At 48.5% G+C, this 25155-nt stretch overlaps 6 protein-coding genes across 6 annotated transcripts; 3 read left to right on the forward strand and 3 right to left on the reverse strand.

Moving 5' to 3' along the window:
* Positions 1–1120: 1120 nt before the first annotated feature.
* On the reverse strand, positions 1121–4667 carry F5Y00DRAFT_260093 (DNA polymerase family A-domain-containing protein; the record flags this gene model as incomplete). The annotated part of the gene is made up of 2 exons (XM_048010977.1): positions 1121–4365; positions 4427–4667. 2 exons carry the CDS (start codon positions 4665–4667, stop codon positions 1121–1123), a joined length of 3486 nt encoding a protein of 1161 aa, XP_047867004.1.
* Positions 4668–7199: 2532 nt separating this feature from the next.
* F5Y00DRAFT_268096 (MFS general substrate transporter) lies at positions 7200–9470 on the forward strand (the record flags this gene model as incomplete). Its single annotated transcript, XM_048012184.1, has 2 exons — positions 7200–7521; positions 7590–9470. The coding sequence occupies 2 exons, from the start codon at positions 7200–7202 to the stop codon at positions 8876–8878; spliced, it is 1611 nt and encodes a 536-aa protein (XP_047867005.1). The 3' UTR covers positions 8879–9470.
* Positions 9471–10725: 1255 nt separating this feature from the next.
* On the forward strand, positions 10726–13427 carry F5Y00DRAFT_231708 (uncharacterized protein). The gene is made up of 3 exons (XM_048007054.1): positions 10726–11322; positions 11532–12620; positions 12689–13427. The coding sequence occupies exons 1-3, from the start codon at positions 11310–11312 to the stop codon at positions 12877–12879; spliced, it is 1293 nt and encodes a 430-aa protein (XP_047867006.1). The 5' UTR covers positions 10726–11309; the 3' UTR covers positions 12880–13427.
* A 717-nt stretch (positions 13428–14144) lies between these two features.
* F5Y00DRAFT_231712 (chloride channel) lies at positions 14145–17466 on the reverse strand. The gene is made up of 4 exons (XM_048007055.1): positions 16315–17466; positions 16094–16246; positions 15930–16044; positions 14145–15877 (listed from the first exon to the last, which is right to left on the reverse strand). Exons 1-4 carry the CDS (start codon positions 17137–17139, stop codon positions 14265–14267), a joined length of 2706 nt encoding a protein of 901 aa, XP_047867007.1. The 5' UTR covers positions 17140–17466; the 3' UTR covers positions 14145–14264.
* A 24-nt stretch (positions 17467–17490) lies between these two features.
* Positions 17491–19841, forward strand: F5Y00DRAFT_231721 (DUF1941-domain-containing protein). The gene is made up of 3 exons (XM_048007056.1): positions 17491–18123; positions 18176–18497; positions 18551–19841. The coding sequence occupies exons 1-3, from the start codon at positions 17702–17704 to the stop codon at positions 19802–19804; spliced, it is 1998 nt and encodes a 665-aa protein (XP_047867008.1). The 5' UTR covers positions 17491–17701; the 3' UTR covers positions 19805–19841.
* Positions 19842–21989: 2148 nt separating this feature from the next.
* F5Y00DRAFT_26442 (putative amino acid permease) lies at positions 21990–24601 on the reverse strand. Its single transcript, XM_048011655.1, has 3 exons — positions 23772–24601; positions 23371–23661; positions 21990–23295 (listed from the first exon to the last, which is right to left on the reverse strand). The coding sequence occupies exons 1-3, from the start codon at positions 24176–24178 to the stop codon at positions 22239–22241; spliced, it is 1755 nt and encodes a 584-aa protein (XP_047867009.1). The 5' UTR covers positions 24179–24601; the 3' UTR covers positions 21990–22238.
* Positions 24602–25155: the final 554 nt, after the last annotated feature.

Raw genomic sequence — 25155 nt, forward strand, 5'->3', positions numbered from 1 at the left:
CGCTGGCATAGCCTATGAGGACGGCTTGAAGGGTCTGTCTGTATTGTAGCAAAAGTGCTTACCTAGGTTTAGAGTACATTAGGTAATTAGGTGTTGATCGCTGAAAGATGTGGCGATCTTTATGTAACTAGGTCGAACAAGTCCGCGCAGCGTGGCATCGAAATTAGACTAAACATTGAACAAAATATATGCGAATATTTCGTGATAGTCTTGATATAGTGTAGGTGGTGTAGGCATGTACAATAAAGTGTAGGATATTGTACATAGCTAAAAATAGCGATACGGCATGGCTGGGACGATTAGTGACACAGGTATTAATTAGTACCTACATACGCTGTAACATACCGAGGCAGTTGGGTAGCACTCAGGGGTATGTGCGTACCTTTGTATTGTATAGTGGTTACCTTATACATACTACATATAACTATTAGGTAATGTATAAAGGTTGGTAAGCCTATACCATTACAAATGAAAGACTTCCATTCGTTTCTTCTTCTTACTCAGAACAAATACTATAGAATTAAAAATTCATACTAATAAAGCAGGTACGGCTAAATAAATACCCAATCCCATTCGTAACCACTGATACAAACAGCACTAGTCCCTCTCCCGTTTGTATCACCCACACACTCTCTCGGAGCGTCAGTAAGAGCAAAGGTGTGACTGTTCAAATTTTGCTTTGCTCTGCCTATATTAGGTGCGCCGTATGTACGTTAGGTAGTGGCCCCTGCGCCTACCACCTCCGCATGTAGCGGGATGAAACGGGTAGCTATGCCTAATTTTGCAAATTAGGAACCTTCATCTATTCGATTGCTTACCTAGCCCATAATCTTGGTTGGGCATGTATATATATAATGGGGTACTCGCGGAATGTGTATAGCAGTCAGCAGTAAAAGTAACTAAATATTCGAATACCAACAATACAATGTGGACGACATATCTGCTCTTGTTACGGTACAGTAAATCCCTCCAATAACGCCCCTTTTAATACATTGTCACCACCCTTTTGAGACCATGGTAGATCCGAGTCGTAAACCCCTTTTTAATAATGCCGTGACTACTATGTGAAGAGAAACTGTGTCCATACGGGAATATATAATATGGCACACCACCTCAGATTCTAGGCCCTCCGGATAGGCAGCGACGGAGGAGGCATGCACTCAAAAGTCCACTGCTCCCCGGCGCTGCCGTAATTTTGTTGTTTCGACGTGAACTTTGCCCCGAACGGCTTGTACATGTGCGGGATGAGTTGCGGCTGCGAGCTGTATGGCACTAGCTTCTTCTGCCTAGGCTTGTCTACTACACTGGCCGACCCATCCCCATTGTTCTTCTTCTGATCTTTGAGAATCTGGCGAAGCTCCTGGTCGTCGTTCGTGATCTGTGCCTTGAGGAAGCTGAGGTCCGTAGGATCTTGGGATTTATTCAGCTCCTCCATTACAGGTACCCTATACTGATACGAAATTTTCTCCGGTTTTGGAACAGGCTCTGCCGGGACAGTAGCGGGATTGAGTTTTGCTTCATCTCCTTTCTCCAGTAGTTGCATAATGTCGAGGCTTTCCCCGGGTGGAATAGGCGTTAAATGGCTCGGCGTCACGCAGTCCATATCGACCTCTTTACGAAGTATGTGGTCGATATCGATCGCAGAGAAATAAGCGCATGCCTGTGGAAGGTCATTAATGCCAACCTGCTGGGCGAACATTGCTCGGGTCCAGAGGTTAGCGACTTGAAGAGCCATGGCTGCTCGATATTTGTCTTCGTCCTTGACGAGATAGCGTATCTCGTCGTGCACACTAATGGCGAGACGAGCTGCGATGTTAAAACGTCGAATCAAGTAATCCATAGAAACAATTAAAAGATGCAGATAATCCACACCCGACGACTGGATTGCCCAGTTGATACGAGACGTGAGGTAGCCCCCCTTGCTAATATATCTGGTCAATAGCGCTTCGGTAATGCCGGCTCCGAGAACCGGGGTTCGTGGGCGATCTTGTTCCGCAAACTCTTCAAGTTTATTGAAGACGAACGATTCCGTCCCACCCCTCCAAAAAGGCCGCTTGGAGAGCGTTTTCCTTGTTGTCTTGGTACCCTTCGTCGTAGCATACAGTTTTCCAGCGATATCCAACGTTTCTTTCTCCGAAAGGCTAGGGTTAAACTGTCTGAGTAAGGTAGCAGCGAATTTAAGTCCAGCTCCGTATATCCGGCCGTAGTTGAAAACTTTGGCATTATTACGTGTAATGCCTAAGATAGAAGCGGTGCGGGAGTGAAGGTCGGTTCCTGCAGCTTTGGTACCTTCTAGGGTCATGAAGCCGATAGCGTTACCGCCATGGAGTTTGAAGGTAGCATCTCCTATGACACTGGCGATCCATAATTCTTCGGAATCGACATCAGCACCGACAAAGCAATATCCTGGTGGTGCTTTAACCATTGCTTTCAACTCAGAACCAACCCTATTCTTCTTTGCATTGCTTGCTGTTAACCATGTATTTTCGACTGCTCTTCGTGTAATAGTACCCATAGGAATAATTTGAGGAAGGATATACCCAAGGTCATAGTCATCCTTTTTAGTACGGTCCTCTTCACTATTCTCAACTTTATTCTTTTCGTAAACCACCATTTGAGACGTGATTCTGCTCCTAGCGCTGATCCAATAAGAACACGACGCGTTCATGTCGAGCGCCTCTTTCGCTAACGGATATTCCGACGATAAAGTACCATTTTCGAAGTATACGAGATACCCTTTGGCTAACGGGTTCACGCATCGCGTATTTGGGCCATCTTTATGGGGGAGCTTAAAATATATCCCAGTCCTATCGTGCTTTAGAGCTTCTATAGGTTCGTCTGAGAAGTCGCACTCAACAAGCTGCGTTGAACTATATTTCGACATGTCTGAAAGTGGCACTTTAAAAGTCCAGCCATATTTGTCGGACCAGACCAGAGGATACCCATCCCACGCAAGTCGAAGCAGAAGTGGCGCAATGCGAGTCCTAACTGTAAGACTCATTTCCGAGTCGATTTTCTTGAACAAGTCTTTATACCACTTAGGCATTCCGGGTTTCTTTTGGCGAGCAGCAGGTCTTGGGGGGTCGCCCTTTTTCTTTCCCTTGACCATCTTAATTTCTTGGCCAGACCAGTCCAGCTGCTTCAGCCACGGGTCATTACCCCATTTGTCTGCATCATCCTTAATTTCTACTGCCTTCTCTGCAAGGGAAACTAGACGCTCCTGGACACTATCAGATAGCCTATGGTAGGTGGCTTCCGCATTTTGAACATATGCGTCCCAGGACTTGTTTACGGGGAGGATGACCGAGGAAAGATGTCGTAATGCGGCAAAACTAACGGGGTGAGGGCAGACCTTAAGGAAGTTAGGGAATATGATCCTGTACACTTTGTGGGTGACGACTACATCTGCCGCACAGTAATCCAGGAGCTCGCTCAGCTTCCCGAGAACACCTTCTCGGTCTAGCTCCCCGAATTGATCCCGAGCCGCTTTGTCGATTGCGATATTTAGATGGAACTTGGCAACATCGCGAAGGGAATTGATCGAACTCCTCTCGACCCAGAGTTCTTCTTCGTCCTCATGGGTGTGGGCCAATAGGTTTATTAGCTCGACGTTGTCTGTCTCTTTGGTGATTTTATCTCGTAGCTCCTTATTTTTTTGATGTTTCATCCATGTTGGTCTTTGCTGTGAACACATGCCGTTGACTGCAACATGTAATGACATAGTATCGAGAAATGAGTTTCTTGACTGTTTCAAATCGTACTCTTCAAGGATTCTGGCTCGGTCATACCCAATATTATGGCCAACGATGATGCGTTCCTTATTCGGATCGCCTAATGGAATTAGATGCCGGTCCGACTCGGACTCGCCAAGTAGCCAAGGCGATAACCAAGCATACCAGTTTTTCGGGCTCATCGCGCACGCCATGACGGCAAATGAGCTCTCCTTCCACATGACCTCGACGTCGAAGCAAAGCGTATCAGCGTCTGGAAACTCGACCTTCTCTGGTGGAGTACCATCGTTGTAATATTTTGTCCATCCGCTTTGCCTCACCCATTCTCTCGGTCGCGAGGGTGCCATACTTTCTGCAAACGCCTTCGCCATGCCAAGGTACGGGTTGGCACAGTCCATACCAAGTTTGTAGAAGTGCTCGTCCAGAGTTTTACCCTGGAGTTCAGGTACATCAAATGCAATGGGCGCAGTATTGTCGGTGTTCTTTCCAAAAAGATCATGGCGTTGTAAGTGATCTATGGACAGATCAACAAGCTCTTGTGGTGGTGGGTCGCTACCATTTTTGAAAATCTGTTCATAGATACGGGCACTGACTTGCTGTACGCCTATTTCGTTGAATCGAGCACCAGAAGGATCTATAGTCTTGTTTAGAGATCTATTATACATGATTTTAAAACGAAAAGATCTATAACTAACTGGCGAGATTTGGTATGGGTGCTTGTGTTTGTGAGGGAGGATCGCGGGGAGCTTGGGGAGCTTTAGAACCTTGGGCTGCGGCGGTTGCGGTTGCGGTTGCGGTGGTCTGCCGTCTCAAATGGGACGGCAATGGGGAAAGCCATGGCCACGGTCGACAAGGGTGACTATGTACCCGATTGGCAAGCCGCACGAAGCTCGAAGTCGATGCGCTTCTTATGCGACCCTTTGCAGGATGAAGCATCACTACCGTCTATCGAAGATCATTTCGAATTGGTAGGTTCCTGTTTAAGTTTCAAGACTGCGTGCGAATCATGACGAGGATAATTCTGATGGCCCGATTCTGATAGCGCTGAAGATTTGATAAGCCGCCACAATTTTTAGCGGCAAAAATTAATTTAGTGACCTTATGTGGACCCCAACAATTCTAGTCTATACCAACTATAGTAAGGCGTCTAGGTGATAATGCACAAACGCCGTGCCCCTCCCCGACAGCCCGAATGACAGCCCGAATCTAGGTAATTTCTATGTAATCCACCTTCTTGCCTCATCCAACGCTTTGGCAAATATATTTATTTACTATGTAATATTAGTAAAAAGCACATGCACATATGTATTTTCACCCATGGAGATCTTGCTCTACTGTATCTTTGTACCACCACAACCAATCTAGACGATTGATCCATGTACAACATAAAGACTCACAACATAAATCATCACGTACGGCTGTCTATTCGTGTCTCCCATAGCCAGTGCTATCAACTTACAGGTTGATAATCTCTTCGCATTTAAATTCAGTGAATGCACTTTGGTAACTACCCCCTAGGTAAGATATAACCTAACTATTATGCTGTGCTCCCTATTACCTATTAAGGGCGATTCCGAGACGGCTATAGAAAGCGGCTGGTATTAGCAACCACATGATCTAGAAGTTGGATGCATCTGGCTTATAATAGAAGTCACAAAATGCCAAGCTCTAGCAAGAAAAATCTCAGATGCCCTATTACGCATCGAGGGGTCACGGCATATAGCATAGGATAGCTGCATCTATGCATGAGAGCAAGGCTACCTAGCAGCTGCCTAGGTAGCTAATAAGAGATGTGTGTGACGCGGGGCGATAACCAACAACAAAGTCTTCCGGTAAGATACAGACAGACCGCCAGATAGAGCCAAGAGTCATCGATACCTAGCCCGAGAAAACAAAAGGCAATAGAGACTTATGAGTGACTCGGTGTTGTAAGGGTTCTAATTAGAGCTTCTAGCCGCAAGATTATCAATTTATTGGAAATTCGTGGCCTTAAGAAGTCGCAGTTATACCATCCCAGGCTTATCTATGAATTGGTGGGTAGTGAAATGATGGCATATTCGCGGCTCACTCTCTGGTAGCTCGAGTAGGAATTTCATAGTTTTTGTTCAAGATATAAGATGCGTGCTAATTCGAGGAACCCAGCAATCTTCGGTGTCGAGCTTTATTTCTAGTACGATAGGCTTCTCTTATATAAAATACCACGATAGACTAATTAAAGGTCTCGGACTGAGACATATGGGCAGACGCGTGCTGCGGTAAATTAACTCGGTAGTGGAAGGACAGACTTCCAACAGGTTGGTAGCTGGTAGTTGGTAGCTAGAGACATCGACCCGTATCAGATTACGAATCCGGTCTTGCAATAACGAGATCACGATAATATCAGACAGACACCATGTCCTAGACCATGGCCTCGCTGAAGCAAGGTGAATCACCGCTAGTACCGTCCGTAGCAACGATATACAACGTGCGGCCACGCATCAGAATAAGACAAATTCCACGAGCTCGCGTACTAGATCCATGCGGCCACAGACACATGGGCTAGGTAGTTTGTCTGTGAATACTTTGCCGAAAGGTCTCGGACCAATTTCCCCGCCGGCCGAAGGTGACCGTGATGTTCGGGTCTTAACTCAAGACATCACTGATTACATGCCTTCCGTTCCCGAAACTTTATCTTACGGAAACGGGGAAGCAAAACGTGGTAGCAAACTTCATTCCTTAAGTGCCTACTCTTGAATCTCCCTTTTCTTTTCCCCCGAATCCCCCCTCATATAGTTTCATCCGCATGGGAGGAGGTGCGGTACGTGCGCACATACGTAGCACCATGGGAGACAACGTTTTGTTCACTCTGCCTTCTCGCCAAGAAATTCGCAGAGGATGTCATTTAAACACTTGCGATATTACCAGGTGCTTAGATTTCTAAGAAAAACACAAATCCAGAAAGACGGATAAGGTAGCTCCTGTACAGAGGATCCCCTGTATGCCAGGTACTCGCCCAGGCCGTGATACTAGCACGAGATGGTTGCACATAGTGGTGGAGTAAACTCGAGAGAGGAAAGAGGAGGGAGGGAGAAGTGTACATCGTTCCCGCCGTATGGCCTAGTACAGAGGAGCAAGAGGCAAAAAAGGGAATATTGCGTAGTATCGGCAGTTGAGAGAGCTAGATAGTCGCGTGCTACAGAGATCTCTCGACCACGCCTTCACATAAGTCTCAGCTCTTTCCGAGACCGTCTGTCAAAACTTGATGCGTGAGTGGAGTCCGACAAGACCTTCCATACGAACCGACTTGACAGCCCTCGTCAGTCTAAACATAGGGACGTATATCCAGGACCGGGTATAGGTCTTCTATGGATCGTGTGTATATAAGTATGAACCTTTGGACTCGTCCTTGCTAGTCTAGTATCCGATAGTCAGACGGCGAGTCCCATTATCACAGCCAGCCATCGTCGTTATCTAGGGCATAAAGGCCTCATGGATTCGAATGTGTTACCGAAAGCTCCAGGGTATCATACGGGCGAGCACGCATCCTTAGGATACAACAGGAGGGACGATTTCGAAGACACAGTCCGGAGGGACAGTGCACCAGCACCACCGATCCACGACGTAGATGGCAAAAGTTTATCGCACGGTCTGGGAAATGCTGATTGTCAAAATCAGTCAAGCCTTGACAGTGACCTAGAGAAGAAGGGGAGCAAAGGGCATCCAAGGGCACATGTCTTCCTTGGAAGACCTATGTCGATTATTCACGAGTTGGCCTTCTTCGTCGTTGTGTCAACGGCCAATTTTACACCTCGTGAGTCGATTCTCCGAACCACGTCATACTTTAAGTTATTCGTGAACCACCTGACTAAAGCCAAATAGATTCCGGATTTCACCAAGCTCTCTGTATCCTTCGCCTTATAGGTTCTGATCTGGGCGCTACGAACCCAGGACAACTCGTGTGGCTCATTGCTGGATATGGCCTAACGGGGACGTTCATTCTCCTGGCAGGCCGCCTTGGGGACGTCTATGGCCACAAACTCATCTTCCTCGTCGGCAATACGTGGTTTGCGCTGTTCTCGCTTGTCGCCGGCCTATCTGTCTACGCGCCTCGACCTTACGCTGCTTTCCTTTTTGCGCGTATCATGCAAGGCCTCGGGCCAGCACTAATAGTCCCAAACGCTGTGGCGCTATTAGGCGTCACCTATGTACCCGGGCAACGAAAGGCTATGTTGTTCGCCATCTTTGGGGCCATGGCCCCGGCTTCTGCTATCATCTCGCCGGCATTTACAAGCCTGCTAGCACTAGCGTGGTGGCCGTATGCGTTTTTTGGCTTGTCCCTTCTATTAATATTCATTACTCTTGCCGGTGCACTCGTGATACCTAGTGAGTTGTCCCCGGAAAAGGTTAGAGTGTCGCCAGGGGGGTTAAAATCATTATGTGCCGAGCTGGATGTCCCCGGTGCTCTAACTGGGGTTAGTGGTCTTATTCTCATCAGTGTTTCCTGGAACCAAGCATCCGTCAAGGGCTGGCAGAGCCCATGCGTTCCCGGGCTTCTAATAGCAGGTGCCCTGCTATGCGTGGGTTTTATCTTTGTCGAGAAGTACGCCAGTAAGCCTTTGATACCACTCGAGGCTGTCAACTCGGGAGTATTTTTCGTCCTCGGCGCCGTTTTTTGTGGCTGGGGCTGCTTTGGAATTTATATCTATTATATCTGGGGATTTTATGAGGTGTTGCGAGGCGCGCCGCCTCTCCTAGCCACGGCAATGCATAGTCCAATCTTGGTCAGTGGTATTGCAGCAGCCATCACTACGGGTATGATCATTCACCGTGTAGGACCAGCGGTTGTGATGGCCCTCGCACTATTAGCCTTTACCATCGGCACTACCCTCATCGCAACAGCCCCTATTAATCAGACGTATTGGACGCAAACCTTCCTCTGCAATGTGATCATCACCTGGGGAATGGATTTGAGCTTTCCAGCGGCGACACTTATGCTTTCGGATTTGGTATCTAGCGAGCATCAAGGCATTGCAGCCAGCTTAGTTACCACAGTGGTTAACTATAGCGGTGCGCTCGCGTTGGGCGTTGCTGGAACCGTTGAGCTTCACGTGAATAATGGTGGAGTGACCACTGAGGACATTTTGAAGGGGTACAGGGGAGCCTGGTAGTGAGTAACTCGGAGTCGTTTCGTTCCCCCTTTTTTTGGGTTTTGAGGGATTGAGGCTCATTGAGGAGTCTAATTCGAAACTATTTTTTTTTTGGGATATAGTTTGAACCCCTATACTTCAAGCAGCTACTGATTCTCGTCGAACAACAGCGTGGCCATTGGGCTGGGCGTAGTTGGCCTCGTCCTGTGCTTGATCTTTGCTTGGAAATTTTCGAAAGGCCAGAAGAAGACGACTCGAAGTTAATGAGAAGCGCCACCATTGCTCTGGGTATCGGTTGATGAGACGGGGATGTTACTACCCGAAATATTCTCCGACTAACCTGATGGCGTTTGCTCGTTAAGTTACTTACATTTCATTGATAATTCAATGGGGTGAGGGACATCCTAGCGATTCTCGGCAACCAAAGGTAAATCCTATTGGTATGAACATTTTGTCTTCCAGCAGCTAATAAATACCGCTCGCATTTCAAGCGACGGAAGTGGCACATAGGGGATAGTGCGCAAGAGTAAGTAGAATAGGTAGCCTAGCATGTATCTACCTACTCGACGACCAAGACAGTGGCGGGGTGTTCGTCCGAATGATCACGGAGTTTTCTGCTATTGCATAATTAAAGAGTAATCACTTACGTCTAGTAACTCCACTTCTTACCTCGATGCGGGCCGTCCTTCGCTTGAGCATGGTAAAAGCCGGTGTCTGCTGTCCGCTGTCTCGGGAAGCGGTGCTATTTGCTATTGGCTCTTGAGGTACGGGTATCGAGGACGGGTGTAGTGTGATCAACGCGCAGATGTAGATACTTCACATATCTACCTTCTAACCACTGTGGCCAGCAATACCTCCGTGCATAGACATTTCTTGGTGGGCTGCAAAACTCAAATAAGCTTATGACAAGCGAAGGTCGGTCTGGATGCAGTAAGCTATGCCGTACCATGTCTCATGGCAGATCTAGACACATGCCTATGAGGAGGCGTTCAGATAGTACCGACTATACTCGTCGTATATTGATCCTCGCACACCTCGCACAGAGATCCCTAAAACGTAACGTCGAAAATATCATTAGAGGTAGCGAGAGTGTAATCTTTTCCCGAAGTGTTGAAACGCTGCCAACTAATCTCTCTCTCAACACGAACTCTACTAACCCAGTTAGATAATACGAAACTGCCTGACACAGAGTTAGCCTAGTTAGTATTCCTTCTATGAGGTAGTTATATTATGTAGTTTGGGGTTTGCCGTCAAGAGGAAGAAGAAAAAATATCTGATGTTGTAAATACCTGATATGTAAGTGGGGGATAGAAAAGGCAACGACAGGGGTAGCTTCATGTGCGGATTGGTAGGATTCAACCGTACCTGAGCTGTATTCCGTATGAGGTATTGGATTGGATATCTTCGTACATCGTATAACTAAGCGAACTGGTTTAGCATGGATGTACATCCACCTGCATATATTATACATAAGTTATGTGCACTATAGATAGAGGTACGTATCTTAATCCGTGAATGCCGTTTTCTCCGTCTCGACTACGCGTGCTTACCTTCCTTATACTATGTAGGTAATGTTGTTTAAACTCTACAAGTGTAGAACATCATATGTTAACGGGCATTGTATGGCTACGTAGACTCGTTTGGGGGAAGGAGCGGACGGTGCCCCAGGTGGCTCCAATTGATGGTCCAACTTGTTACCACCACACGGAGTACCGGTATATGTATGCAGTTGTGGATACATGAATCGTACCCGGCCAGGAATCAGTTAAATAGCTAACCTAGTCATGTAGCAGCCACCTGTGTCAAAACCTCACCTCATCTTCGTAACAAATTTCCAACAAATGCTTACGTGTTTCTTGTTTTTCTTGTTTTTTTTTTTTTTTTTTTTTGCCAAACTCAAAACTAAGTAAAGAAAGAGAAACGAAAGAGAAACCAGAAGAAAACCCGCGACTATTCTAGCCGGCGACTCCATTCGCATCGGATCAACGAATCGAATAGCATGTTCGAGCAGCAAGGTGTGGGAATAACCAAGTTCGAGAAAAGAAGCACTTGAAACCTGTGTTTTTGGCCAATTTACCGAGATAACAAGTAATTTGCTGTTATTGTAATCACCTGGCAGCCTGGTGATTGCGCATCCCGGGAAGCGGCTACCACCAGGTCCGTGAATACCTGGAATACCCGTACCAGTCGTACCAGTCGTACCAGCCGTACCTACTTTGGCGCAAGCCTCAAGTGCAGCAGGGAAGAACGACGTCTTTATCGCCGATAACAAATTGCCACTGCCACCAGCTGTACCAAAGGACAATCACGCGCAAAAAGCACTTTAAGCTCAAAGTTTGCTATTATTGTTTCAATCCTCAGAGGCGGAAATCAACCGTCTAAACTTCTTTTTTAATCACTTCGCATTTTCCATTCTACATTCCTCAGCCGCAAAACCTAAAAAAAAGAAATAATGGCATACAGAGGTATTCTCCCACTTTATTAATATTTCTTCTGAAAGAAAACAGTACCTTTCAAAACTTCTCACATACCTATTGTACTTTTCAAATTTCATACCTACAAGTAATTCACCCCCCCCCCCCCCCCCCTCAAACTGAACTTCACATATTTCATAACCAGATCTCGCACTGTCAAGAAAAAGGAGACTAAAACTTGGCTACGTGCAACCTAGTAGTATCACAACCTGATCCAGATCCCGCGCAAACCGCATTTGCCAGCGCCGTCGACTTCTCCGACTACGGTATCTTTAATCGCCCAGTTTCCTTCGGACGACCATCCACCCCAGCGAATGCCACCCCCTTCAACCCGAATCAGCAGGACTACTCGAGTTACCAGTTCCCCTCTCTACCCTCCCTACTGAACGAGCGCCAATTCTCCGGCGGATTTAATTCCCCCCAGCGAGTCGATTCCTACGTACCTTGCTATTCACCTCACGATCACAACCCGTCGGCCACCAACCATTACAATCACGGTCAAGGACGGTCTAGTCGGACGTCTACTAGGCCAGAATTTGCGTTCCCCGCGTTAGATTCGAGTATACGGCGGTTACCTCGCTCGGCGGTTAATTCCCATACCGACACCCACACCGGTGTTGCCCCACCGCGAGCTCAGGGACAGAGGCCGTCGTCATCTAACATTAACAATATTCATGCACAACTTCCTCCGCCGAATATACCAGCTGCCGAGGCGAACGGTGACGATTACTACCTTTCTGCCTTAGCTGACGGCGATTTTTCTTCGCCGTCACTTCCTCCTATCAACAGCAGTCCTCTCCCGCCTACTCGACTGCATATTTCCCACCTACCTAAACCTCTCGAAGTCGGAGAAGCAATGCCAACAGCCGGTCCTCGTTGCCCGAGAAGTAACAAAGGACACCTTGTCGACCTGACTAAGGAGGAGCCGGATTTCGATTCATTCTCGGGAATCGACCCTACAACACCCGCCATGCCTCCCAGAAAGCGAGCCGCCGCCGGCGCAAATAGCGATTCGGCTTCCAAGAGACGGCGAACATCTCAATCTTCCCTTCAGAACTCCGGCCGGGCGAGCAGATTAAAATGGAAGCCAAATGACCAAGATCCGTTTGTCGACGATGGTTGCGGTGGACCCGCCAACGATGACGGCCATGAAACTATTGATTTATCTAATGCCGCTGAAGTCCCATCGGAGTTTATGGCTCCCAAAGCTGACAACCGCATCAAGATTGGCAAATTTCAATGTGTCATTTGCATGGATGACACCTCTTACTTGACCGTCACACATTGCGGTATGCTAGGACTGGTCCCTTTACTTAATTCTTGCTGTAGGTTTTGTTACTAACTTGCATATTATTAGGTCACCTATTCTGCTCCGAATGCCTACATTCAGCCCTTCATATCGACAACATGAGAAAGACCTGCCCTGTCTGCCGAACGAAAGTCGACCCCAAGGACAAGAAGGGCAAAAATCAAAAGTCGTACTACCATCTCGAACTAAAGATCATGACTGCCAACAAGAAGGGAAAGCGGCCAGCTGTTTCTTCGTGACGTAGTTGAGCACATGACAGGGATTATGCTACTTCACCGTCCGACTGACGTGGTGCAGACGCAGTTCAGACGAGAAGTGGGACGAATCAGGGTTAGGCAGGGTAGTCTTCTATTGGACGGCAGCAAGTCGTGAGATTCCAGCCTTGCGCATGGTTTTAATAGAGGCGTTCTAGTATATTATTGAGAAGCTGTCTAAGAGGAGGGTTTTATTTTTCTTTTTGCCGGCCCAAGCGGGAACGGACAGGGACACATACGGACAGGTACGCGGCAGGTACAAGGCGGGCGTGAATTTCTGCATGGAAGGGGAGTTGGGATTCATACATCCACGGCATGATACCCCATCATTTTCTCGTCTCAAACCGGGTTGGGATGTGGCTTGCTTTCTTTTTGCATCTGGCTGAGATCTGACTGAGATCCTGGCAACAAGAATAGGAATAATCTTATAGAGAGCAAGCAAGCATAGGTACTACATAGGATCCATAAGAGACCGATGCTTTTTTTTCCAGCATGGCCCGGCTCTAATTAATACAAATGGATTATTATTATTATTCTTGTTATTACGATATACTTATGTGCAAGAGATGGGATCTCGTGATTAAAGGGGAGGTATAACAGAAAGTATGTGCCCCCAATCCACGCTTGAATTTTGATAATATGTATTGCTTAACAATCCCGTGAACGCTTCCAATAGCCACACTCCCTCCACGTACCTGACACATCGGCATACAGGTTGCCCAGCACGTAAGCCCTTCCAACACATACATACATATTATATTAACTATACCTACCCGCGTACCCCTTCGCATTTTCGTACCTCGCTACAAGGCGGCCTATCATAAGCCGGGGTTTATCTCGCTTCTCTTACGGCATATACATAACGGTCCTAGTAAACGAAGTAGCTTAGTTATATCATTTTACTATACCTAGGTACCTTAGGTAGTTACACACCGCGGAAATAACGCTGGAGCCTCATTTTGCTTTTTTTTTCTTGAGGGGTAGGAAACAAACAAACAGACAGACAGACAAACAGACAGACAAACAAACAGACAGACAAACGAGCATCCCATAAGGGTGGCTACCAATCGTCCCGTCTCCGTAGTGTATGTACTCATCGAACTGCTTTCTCTTCCGTCTGATTGGCCCGTGTGACCGGAGAAAACGGAGGCGGGTGTGAGCTTAGGAGAGAGCGCGCGGATGCGGATATTATATTATACATAGTTCACATATACACCCCCTTTAAAGGAAATTTCTAGTAGAATCAAGAAGGTAGGTATTTCGTATATATAATATTAACCCGCCTATTATATCACGCGCCTTTCCGAACCAACCTAACCCAAGAAAAACACGAACACCAAGCTTAGATAATAATAATAATAATACAAAGTCTATAGGATCCCACTTCTATCATCACCCATAGGCGAATCCAGCGAGCCATCATCAGGACCCAATAAACCGCCCCGCTCTCCCGCCGCACCAGATAGTACTCCATTATCGTCGTCCCCGCTTCCGCGCACCACTCCCTGCCCAGCCCTTCCGGTGCTCCGCCCCTCCTCCGCGCCGTTCAGTACATACCAGCAGTCCTTTTTGGTGAGCAGGCCCTGGAGGACGCCGCGGTCGCTAAATAGCACGTAGCGCACGCCGAGCTTCTGGAAGTACGCGACGGCGAGGTGTAGGGTGCTGCGGCTGGGCAGCGTCAGGGGCGTCTGGTCCATCCAAGGGCGCAAGTCCAGCGTAGTGCGCGGGTCCGCGAGCGGCTGGTGCGAGAAGAATGCTTCTGTCTCGGGGGGCAGGCTGCGCGGAGGCTGCGTGCTAGCTGCTAGGTTGTACGCGAGCTCGGCGCGACTGATGTAGCCGAGCAGAACGGCGTCGCGCGGATCGCTTACCACGGGGAACCCGCGGTAGTCGCACGACTCGAGCACCCCGCGCAAGCTGGCGATGGTGTGACCCGTCGCGGTTAGCACGACTAAGTCCTCGATTCTCGTCATGATTTGCGACGCCGGGATGTCCGGCACGTGCTGTGCGCCGCTACCATCGTCGCCCGAGTCCAGGAACGGGTACTCGTTGAAGTGGATCCAGCTCTCGTAGATGCCGCGCCGCGAGAAGGCGTCGCCCACCCACTTAGACAGCATCACAGCCACCATGATCGGGAGAACATATGTCAGCGCGCCTGTTAACTCAAACATGATGACAACGATGGAGACGGTCATGCGTGTGACGCCCGCGAGCGTAGCAGCTGCGCCTATCATGGCATATACACCCGGCGTCACGCAAGGTCTGCCGGGATCGCAGTTACTAAAGGCGAAGAAGTCGGGATGATTGCGTTGCCAAATCTCCATGACGATACCTAACGCCCGGCCGGAAAGCGCTCCAATGGCCATAGAAGGCAGGATGATCCCTGCTGGGATCTGTAGTCCAAAGGTAATAGATGCCAGGAAGAAGCCGAGGACAGCGGCAAATAGTAATAAGACGATAGTGCCGGCCGTCGCGGCGCCCGTCTTACAGAGACCGAATTGGTCATCCAGTACCAACGCACAGTCAGTGAAGAGCGAAGACACGAGCTCCGAAGACTGCGCTCGCATGTAGAAATTAGGGTAATTGATCAGGGCCGTCAAGAGAGCGACGATGGCAACTTGTGTTAGGGGACCAGGAAGCCATGATGTTGACTTCTTCCATTGTGCCACACGCATGTTAGCCTTGATGAAGAGTCCGCCGTAGAGACCACCAAAAATGCCGAGAAGGGCAAAGGGTATGACTTCGAAGCCGTGCCAACCCGTGCTGAACTTGACTTGGTATAACACGAGTTTACCAGACCGGAAGGGATCGAAGGCCTGTAGCACGACGGCTGCTGTCATGGCGCACACGAAACTCTGCCACATAGTCTTGTCGGGGAAGTAGTAGGACAACTGTTCGAGACTGAACAACACACCCCCAATAGGAGAGCCGAACGCAACAGAGATTCCCGATGCCGCAGCGGCAGAGAGCACCTCTCGTTTCCGTGCTGCTTCGGGTTAGCACGCTCTCGTAAAGCCGTCGCTATTCGTGATACACACCTTCGTTGGTATTGATATTGGGGAATAATTTGATGAATAGATTGGCGCAGCAGCAAGCAACATGTACCAGAGGGCCCTCCTTGCCTAACCACATGCCCGAAGCGACGGCAAGACACTATCCTCAGTTAGCTTATTTATTCGATATATGCTATTACGAGACGTACTAGTCCTAGAGACTTGGTGATCAGCGTCCAAGTCCCCAAGAAGCGCCGAATAACGAAACCACCCAAGACCGTCTTTATCTCAGGTATACCGCTGTGCTTAGCATAGATGGCGTACTCCTTAACCAGGAATCCAGCACATAAGGCAAATGTTACCTATATATTTATTAGTCATTTATACTTAGGAGTGCTTTATACTTGGGAATGCTTAAAGACGGACTCACGGAGAATATCAGAAAGAAGAAGTATTCTATAAACCATTTTCCACCAGTAGACCCTATGCGTAATGCTGCGGCCCAGGGCTTCCATCCAAGGCATTTAGCACCCTGGTCGTAGCCATAACAGCAGAATTGCTTGTTCAGATAAAATGCGCCTCCTTCGGGCCCTGAAGTGCAATAACCAGTCTTTATATCACCTAACCAGTCCGAGGCTACGTCTATGCCTGCTGCCAGTCCACCGACAGCAAGCCCCGTCAGAACGAGGATAACCCATGTCTGACTAGAATCTAGGAGCTGTTGTATGTATCCAACTATTCCCGTCGCGCTTGAATACAGCACCCGTAGACGTTGTCGCTCTTTCGTGTATTCGAAGATCCAATCGATGGCCGTAAGATCCTCATACCCAACTCTCCGGCCCGGCCCCTCAACGTACCAATCTGGCGGCGTTCCCTCTTTCAGACCGTTCGGCGTATTGGAAGTATTATCAGGTCGCTCCGGGTTCAAACCTTCTAACCTCATTGGCGTTTCGGTACCGGAATGCGGTGATCGTGGGGATGCTGATCCCAAGCGATTGCCCGTTAACGTGGATAGTAAGCGACTCGTCTGCGAGAAGACGGACCGTTTTTGTTTCCTCTTGAAACTCATAGGTTCTGCCAATTCGTCATTCAAGGGGTCATTTCCTAGCACATCCCCATCTCCATCGTCTCCATCAAACAAGTAGTCGAGCTCGTCTCTCTCGTCATTGGAGGGCCGCGGTTCGTTCGGTGACCTGGTAGAAGACGATGAGCCTTCTTCCTCGTGTGGATTTATGAAATTCCTGCTGCTTGCCATATCGAAGGCCCAGTCATGCGATCTGCCATAACGCGGTGCCTTAGGTACCTAACGTTATCTTACTGAGTCGAAATATGGAGATTGTCTAAGTTTCATAGCTGCGCGATCGCGTTGCGGCTTTGCGACCAGAAGGTTTAATGGGTTTAGGTTAATGGGTAGGGGTCCGAATCGGCTGTCGCTAACACCTACAGGCTACATTAGTGCATAGAAGCCGATAACGATAAGAGCTTAACCTAGTTGTTACCAATTACCGACCCTCTGTAACTGTGACTTGGCACCTAATACGTAGTACCCAAAAATACATACCACCAGTTCTTATTGGCTCTTAAATCACAGTAGAATTCGAAAGAACTTCATCTAATAACCAAGAAATTATCTTGGGTAGAGAAAATAGAAAAAGAAATCAGCAATACATAATACATTCCTATTTTGATTATTTTGATTGAGGTCAACAAGTTGAGATCTACAGCAAGTTATTCATCCTCAAGGCTCAAATGCCAAGTGAACACCATACCTAAGAAAAGCCCCTGGCTTGAGGCTTTGATGCCGTATAAGTGAGAAGATGGATATTCCAGATGTCTCGAAGTCGAAGCTACAAGTGCAACACAGCGACGAAGGCGGATCGGGCGACACTACAACTTCATCTATAGCTATAGAGAAAATTCAGCAACATCTCAAGGCCAAAGATGATACCTCCAGATTCGTTGGGTTGGCTCTTCTAAAGTCCGTCTTAGACAACTCCCCCGAGCTCCAGAGTGAGAAAGAAGTTATAGTTTCATTATGGGACTCTATTTCACCCAAATTTCTAGACCGGCTATTACGCACCGGTTCTCACTCCGGCTCGGAACAGAAGAACTCCAAGGATATGCTTGACTTAGCAATCGCTGTCATTCATACATTTGCTGTGCTGTTACCCGATGACGCAAAGCAAGACGCAAAACTACTCGATAGAATACCAAAATTGGCCAAGGCGGTCCTTTATAGGTAATGGAAATCACCGCTTACTTACAAGTCACATACACTAACACAGGATCAGCTCCAAAGAGACAACCCAGGTAATCATAGAGACATTGCTAACTCTTGTTGCCGTACCTGGGGGTGCGAAAAGTTTCGCCCATCTTGATATCGATGACTGGACCCCTTTAATAGAAATTGCTCCAGAACACGCACATGTCCTCACGATATTCATCTGGGCTTGGGAGAGGGGACCTACCGGCCTTGAAGATGAAGCAGCCAGGGAAGCGATGAGGACTAAGATTGACCAAGGAATCCAATCTTTCGTATCTTCCTTCATTGGAACCGACGCAACAAGTCTACTGGAATTCGTATCCCATGTCCTAAGGAATATCAACGAGAATGTATGATTCCTTATGCCGCTGGACCTTGTGAATAGCTTCTAACCACCATTTAGCTCATCCCCAGAAATCCAAAGTGGCTAGGTTCCGTTGCCAAGCTCATACGCAACTTAGCGACCAACAGGCCAACCGCAGCCAGCCGTTCTGCATATACAAATTGTGCGGGTGCCTTGCTACTTATCTATCCGGAGTCCACGCCTCAGCTATTATTCCTCGACGATAAAGACTCCTCAAAGCCATTCTCGTACCTCTTCATCAATCTCATCCTAGTGGACCTACGCGCAACTCTACCCTCTCTCCTAGAAAAGCTCAACGACCCGGAATACCCGCGCATCTCGCAGCGTCTCACATCCGCACTTGATATTCTAACAGCCTTCGTCGGCCAACTGATTTCTTGGATGGAGGAATTGGACAATCCCAGGCCAGACGCAAAATCAGCAGATTCCTGGCTCAAGATGCCTCCTGATTTGATCCTTAAGCTCAGCAGCTCGATCGCCGAAACCTTGTCCGTTGTAATGGAGTATCTGCGGGACCGCTGGGATGCCTCGGTAGCAGGGGCCCAGGGGTTACACCCAGAGGCACGAACCAGCAACGCGCATACAGACTTCGGCTCCCACAAAACGCTTGCTTGGGACGCGAAAGATGAGAGCGCAGCCACGGATGCCTTCATACTCTCCGCCATCCGCGCAATCGCGCTCTGGGTCCGTGACGACGACGGTGATGTTCTAAGGAAAGAGGGCGCTGGGCTGATGGATATGTTCATGGAGCTGTATCAAAGTAGCGGTTCGAATTCGTCCCAACCGAGTGGACTAGATTACAGACTCCCCATCCTTGCGGCGCTCGAAGGCGTGCTCCGTACATCTAAGGGAATCGAGGCTTTCAACTCATACGACGGCTGGAAAATTCTGTCGGGAGACATGCTTAAGATTCTTGAAGAGAGCTCGACCTCCACTGTCCTACGGGAAGAGGACATCATTCGCGGTACCCGCATTGCCCTCGTCCTGCAAATAGTAGCAGAGAGCGAGGGTACGACCCCTGAGGACTGGATGGGCGTGGTGACTGCCGTAGCGGCATACGACGTGCCGATTATAGAGGGCATTGCTGAGAACGTGTCACTGCTTGATTTTCAGGCGGACGTATTGCAGCTTGTTGCTACGTTGCTGTCAAATGCGAATCCCGGCCTGAGGAAACGGTATGTACATTCAGCGACTGCTATACGGGGGATTGCGGAGCAGTTAAGGGGTAGGGTAGATGGGGAGACTGATACGGCAAAGGAGTTAGAGGACGTATTATCTCTATTAAATGGATAACTAAGCTAGGTAGGGAGATAATTGAGTCGATATCACATACCTCAAGCCACATGATGATTCCGATCACATGGAAATATCGTGAGCCTATGTACTTAAGTTGTATCCAACGTAATTGTCAAGACCTGACCTAATCTAGGCTTAGATACAAGAACACATCGTGTGAGATTTGTAGTACTTGGGGTTGGTTTACACAAACTGGCCGTCTAGTTCCCATATACCAGCCTCCCCTTATTTTCAAGGGCTTTCATATTTGAAGGTCTAGACATAACAGTTCACACATAACAGGTACCTATGCGTTATGTATAGGAGAAATTTATATAGATGTTGTAGTAGGTTAGGTACTTCAGTAGGAGGCACGGATTTATAATTCAAGCAAGCAGTTTAGGCACTGATCTGGCATCAAGGATGTCTAGCGTATTAACTCAAAAAGTACCTAACCTAGAGCTAGCAGCATAAAAGAACGAAATATAAAGCTTGGTAGTTAGTGGTAAATGCTATCTGACGAAGGAAAATATTTGGGATTCCAACACTCGATCGAACAGGAGATGTACATATAGAGATAAAACCCCTATTCCATCGAATGTTCAGTCTAACTAGCCTTATCTTTACCGCCACTCTTTCTTACTTGCTCGCCACCTTCGAAGATGTTGTTGGTTGATGGTTCGCCTTCCCATTGGATACCCGAGCCTACATATCTCCGTCCCCCCAAACATACAAGTTGATTGATAGGTCTAACAGACGTTACTTTCGGCTGCAGAGAACGCACACAGCGAACGTATAGAAGTTTATAATCGCTAGTTAATATACATAATGTGATAGTTTCATTCTATGACTTATCATATTTATAGTCGCACGAGTGTCGACTTTTAAATATTCGTCTTGAATACTTGGGTACTTTCTAAGAAAGGGGTAAGTAACCTAGTATATATGCACCGCGGGATCGTAACCTCAACTCTTATTCGGGCTAGACCCTGGTCTCTTCATATCTAGGTATTAAAGAGTGAAACCTAAGTTAGGTCTGCATAAGAATACGTCCATCAACTTACCTACCTACTTGGTTTCAGCAAACACGCCGTGGGGGTCCAACACACTCACTCCATTGGATACCATAATACCAGTTGAACGTACCTCGGTATTCCTTAGAGCTATTAGTTAGTTTAGGTAGTTAATGCACCTCTGTATGTCTTAGATTATCGTGATCTTAGCCGTAGCCTCTAATAGAACCATCTACGATGACTTGAAGCTATCACACAATTGCTATGCTATGCTATGCTATGCTCTAGGTCCTATCCCATTAACGCCCCCCACGCCGTATTGAAATCCTTTCGTACTAGTTATATAATTCCCAAAACTTCAAACACCTACTCTCGGAATAAGCGAAAAGAGCAAGGACTAATTCCACGGGCACGGGCGCGGATCGAATCCTTCGGCATGACCTGTCTACTACTTAATCTATCCCACCACTCCTCCATCATCACCACAACTCCCATTCCCACTCCCACTCCCACCCCAGAAATCTATAAAAAGCCCATCGAAAATAGCAGAAAAAGGCAACACCAGGAATATCATTCATGCGCTCCCCATCCCATCCCACCCCGCCATCTCAGGTAACGTAACGTAACGTACCCAACTACATACCTACCTAGTGTACAATACCGAGACACAAGTCAAGTCAAGTCAAGGGGGTTGTTTCCTTTCTCCAACCCCCTCTACGCAGACAGGGGTCCTCGCAATCTCCGCTAGCGTTACCTATGTACACTATGATGCTACACACACACCAACTACGTCCGTGCCAGCCAGCCAGCCAGCCTGCCCTACCGCTATCTTCCGGTCATCTTCTTTCAGCCTCAGAGGCTTCCCTTCCCGGCTACGGGAGTCGCATCCGGGATTTAGGGATCATGTAAGTTCTGACACGCACACGCACACGCATACCTTAAAGGCAGTAAGTACCTGAGCCGCGACGACTTCGCCTTTACCTGTAGAGCGTAGTAAGAGGTAAATAGTAGGTAGTGCCGAGGCTCGAAATAGCTTATACCTACCAGGTACTTAAGGTAACCAGCCAACCTCCCTACCTATGCGGGTATGACTACTAATGTATAAGCAAATCATCACACGTAGGAACGTATGTATACGTGACTACTACCACAGAGGGCATCGCCACATAGATATGTAGGTACCTACTAGCTATACATTCAAGACGCGGGGATATACACTTAGGTAACAAATTAAATTCCCTTCGTTATACCACAGCGTTCGAGCGCACCGTAGCGCAACACAACGCAAACATAGCTATGTACATTATACAGACAGAAATAGGTATCTTTTCAAAGGGTATGACAAGCAATACGACCCTCCCGCTCCCGCTCCCATGCTCCCACCCAAGTACCCAACCCCAACCCCAACCACAACAACAACAACAAAGCGCCCCGTCCCTCTAGAACAGCCAAGAAACAAAGCGCCTGTAGAAGCGCGCCAGGCCCTCCCTACCCTCGGGCGCCGCCGCGCGCTTAGCCTCCTCGGCCGCGAGGAACTCCTCTTCCTCGCGGTCGATGATGTCCTTGCCCGTGTAGAAGTCGCACTCGTGAGGGCGGACGCCCTTGCTCTTGGTCCAGAGCTTGTGTCCGAAGATGAGGAGGAGGTAGATGGGGATGCCCAGGTAGCCCGTGATAAAGGTGGCGTACTTGGTGTTCCAGTCGCCCGTGAACACGTCGTAGTTCTTGGTAAGCGCGATGAGGATGCACATGAACAGCGCCACGTACGAGCCCCACACGCCCAGCGGCGCCGAGTACGGCATCATGGCGTTGGTCAGGTTCTGCGCGCGGCGAGCCCGTACGAACCAGATGTGCGTGACGAGAATCGAGATCCACGTCAGGAGGCCGAAGATGGTGGTCAGGTTGACGAAGTAGGTGAAGACCTGCTTGGAGTCGTCCGAAACGTTCAGGAAAGCGAGGAGGCCGAACGCCGCCGAGGTAAAGAGGGTGTATAGAGGTACACCCTTGGCGTTGGTTCTTCGGAAGATGGAAGGGGCTGCGCCGTCCGAGGACAGACCGTAGAGGGTTCGGCTGGCAATGTACAGATCGGAGTTGGCGGCGGAGAAGACGAATAGGAGGATGCAGGCGTTGAGGATGTGGTCGAGGGCCGGGATATGAGCGAGTTTGATGGCGACGACGAACGGAGAGGCGCTGGCGTTAGAGGTATTGGCACCGGCCTTCTTGTTGGGGTCCTTATCCGGGTTGACGGCGAAGACAAGTTCCTTAGCATTGTAGGGCACGCACATGCCGATCAGAAGAATGCTGACACAGTAGAAGACGACAATTCGGTAGAAAGTGAGTTTGATGGCGCGAGGGATAGTCTTGCGCGGGTTCTGGGCCTCGCCGACAGTCACACCGACCAACTCAGTACTCAGATAAGCAAAAGTAGCAGTGACCATAGTGGACCAGAATCCAAGGAACTGACCCCAGGAGCCTGTCCCGATGTAAGGAACGAAAGCACTGTTCCGGGTTAGCGACATAGTCTCTCTAAAGTGGCCTCATTATTATAATTATAAGACCGCGTAATTTACTTACCCAGGATCGCTCCAGTACCGGAATCCCCTCGGGTCACCGTCTGCGCCGCCGCAAGCAATGATGAGAGATAGAAGGATAACGCCGAGGATGACGATGACCTTGAAACTCGACAGCCAGAACTCGAATTCACCAAAGAATTGGATACCGAAATAATTGATAAAAATAATAGCGACGAGGAATATAGCAATCCAAACACCCGGGTTGACTTGTTCTCGAGGTAGCCAGAACTGTATAACCAGAGCCGCGGCTGTGAGCTGATTAGGCGTGACGATGATGTATTTTATCCAGTAGCTATACCGCATGAGATTAATGAGTTAGTTTGATCATCGAGCGCGTTAGGAGTGTGCTACGCAATTCGTGCGAATAGGCCAAGTTACGAAAAATGAAAGTCGATAACTTACGTCCAGCCGAGCGCAAAACCAAGCGAAGGGTCGCAGAACCGAGAAGCGTAACCAGTGAAACCAGCAGACATGGGGAGCCAAGCAGCCATCTCGCCAAGGGCGGTCATGACCAGGTAGACGATCCCACCGACGAGAGTGTACGAGATGAAGATAGAGCCCGGACCGGCTTGCGCGAGAGCTTTACCGGTTCCGATGATGAGACCTGTTCCAATAGCACCACCGATAGCAATCATAGTAATGTGACGAGCTTTAAGACCGCGATGAAGCGACGTCTCCGCCGACGTTTCGATACCGCGGATGCGCGATCCCTCGAGGTCCATATCGTTATACGACATCTTGTCCTTGTCGCCCGAAGGTGACGAGGTCGTCGACCTAGTCGACCTCTGTACCACGCCCTCCTTCTCCATGGTGTTGTACTGAACCTTTCTTCTTTCGATAGTTATGTTTCTGATAATGAACGGAATCGAACAAAAAAAAGAAAAGGTCGACTGATAAGCGACACACAAGAGAGTGAAAGACAGTCTTGTGTGTTCAGTCCCAAAGTATTTTTTTGTTGAAGGATCAGAACAAATAAGAGTCAAAGGGGAGGTGAAGGTTAGACCGGGGAAATGCTCAGCTATTAAATAAGTATACGGATTAGATCCAACAACGGGCAAGTAACGAGACGTCTTGCAACCTCTCAGCCGATCCCCGACGTTTTCCGCTTTCCGGATTGGCGAGCGGAACAACTGCTACGTAGTAGCAACCTTACAATAGAACAAAGCACCAATAGGTTATCTTATAACTAGTACATACCTACTAACCTAGGTATGTAGTAGCTCTGTATATCTCTCTCTGAGCGGCGGGGCGTTGCTTATCTCTCTCCAACGCTCGTTTAGCCAGTCTGGGCGCATAGGTATTGCTGACCGACGACCAGTACTGGCGTAGCCGTGTCTGCGTGTGTAGAATGTACTATGTAGTGGACTCTTGGCTCTTGGCCTTGCCCGGCTCACATCTTCTCTTTGGGGACCCCTGCCCTGGCAGCTTGCTTAGGGTGTTTACTCACATGTTCCAGATGGTCCCAGGAGGAGATGATCGTAGGTAAGCGAAAAAAAAACTTCCCGGGGGTTGGTAACATGTCGCGTGCCCTCTGGCTTTTCCTCGGCGCCTCATCACAAGGCACCTAACCAATGCGTGAGGCCGACGAGAGTAACGTCGAGGAGAATTCAGGAGAAGGTTGTATATAAGTCGCACCGAATACTACGAGCAGTAGCATGTCGATCGCAGATCAATCACAGATCACATGTGATGTTTCATTGTCGAGAGTTGAGAAATCAATTGCTTCCGAACGGTGGTTCCTGATTCCCCAACCGTGCTGGACATCGTCATTTTGCAAGGGTCAAGG

This window comes from Daldinia vernicosa (assembly GCF_022497035.1).
Source record: "Daldinia vernicosa strain CBS 139.73 unplaced genomic scaffold F5Y00scaffold_12, whole genome shotgun sequence".
NCBI lineage: Eukaryota > Fungi > Ascomycota > Sordariomycetes > Xylariales > Hypoxylaceae > Daldinia > Daldinia vernicosa.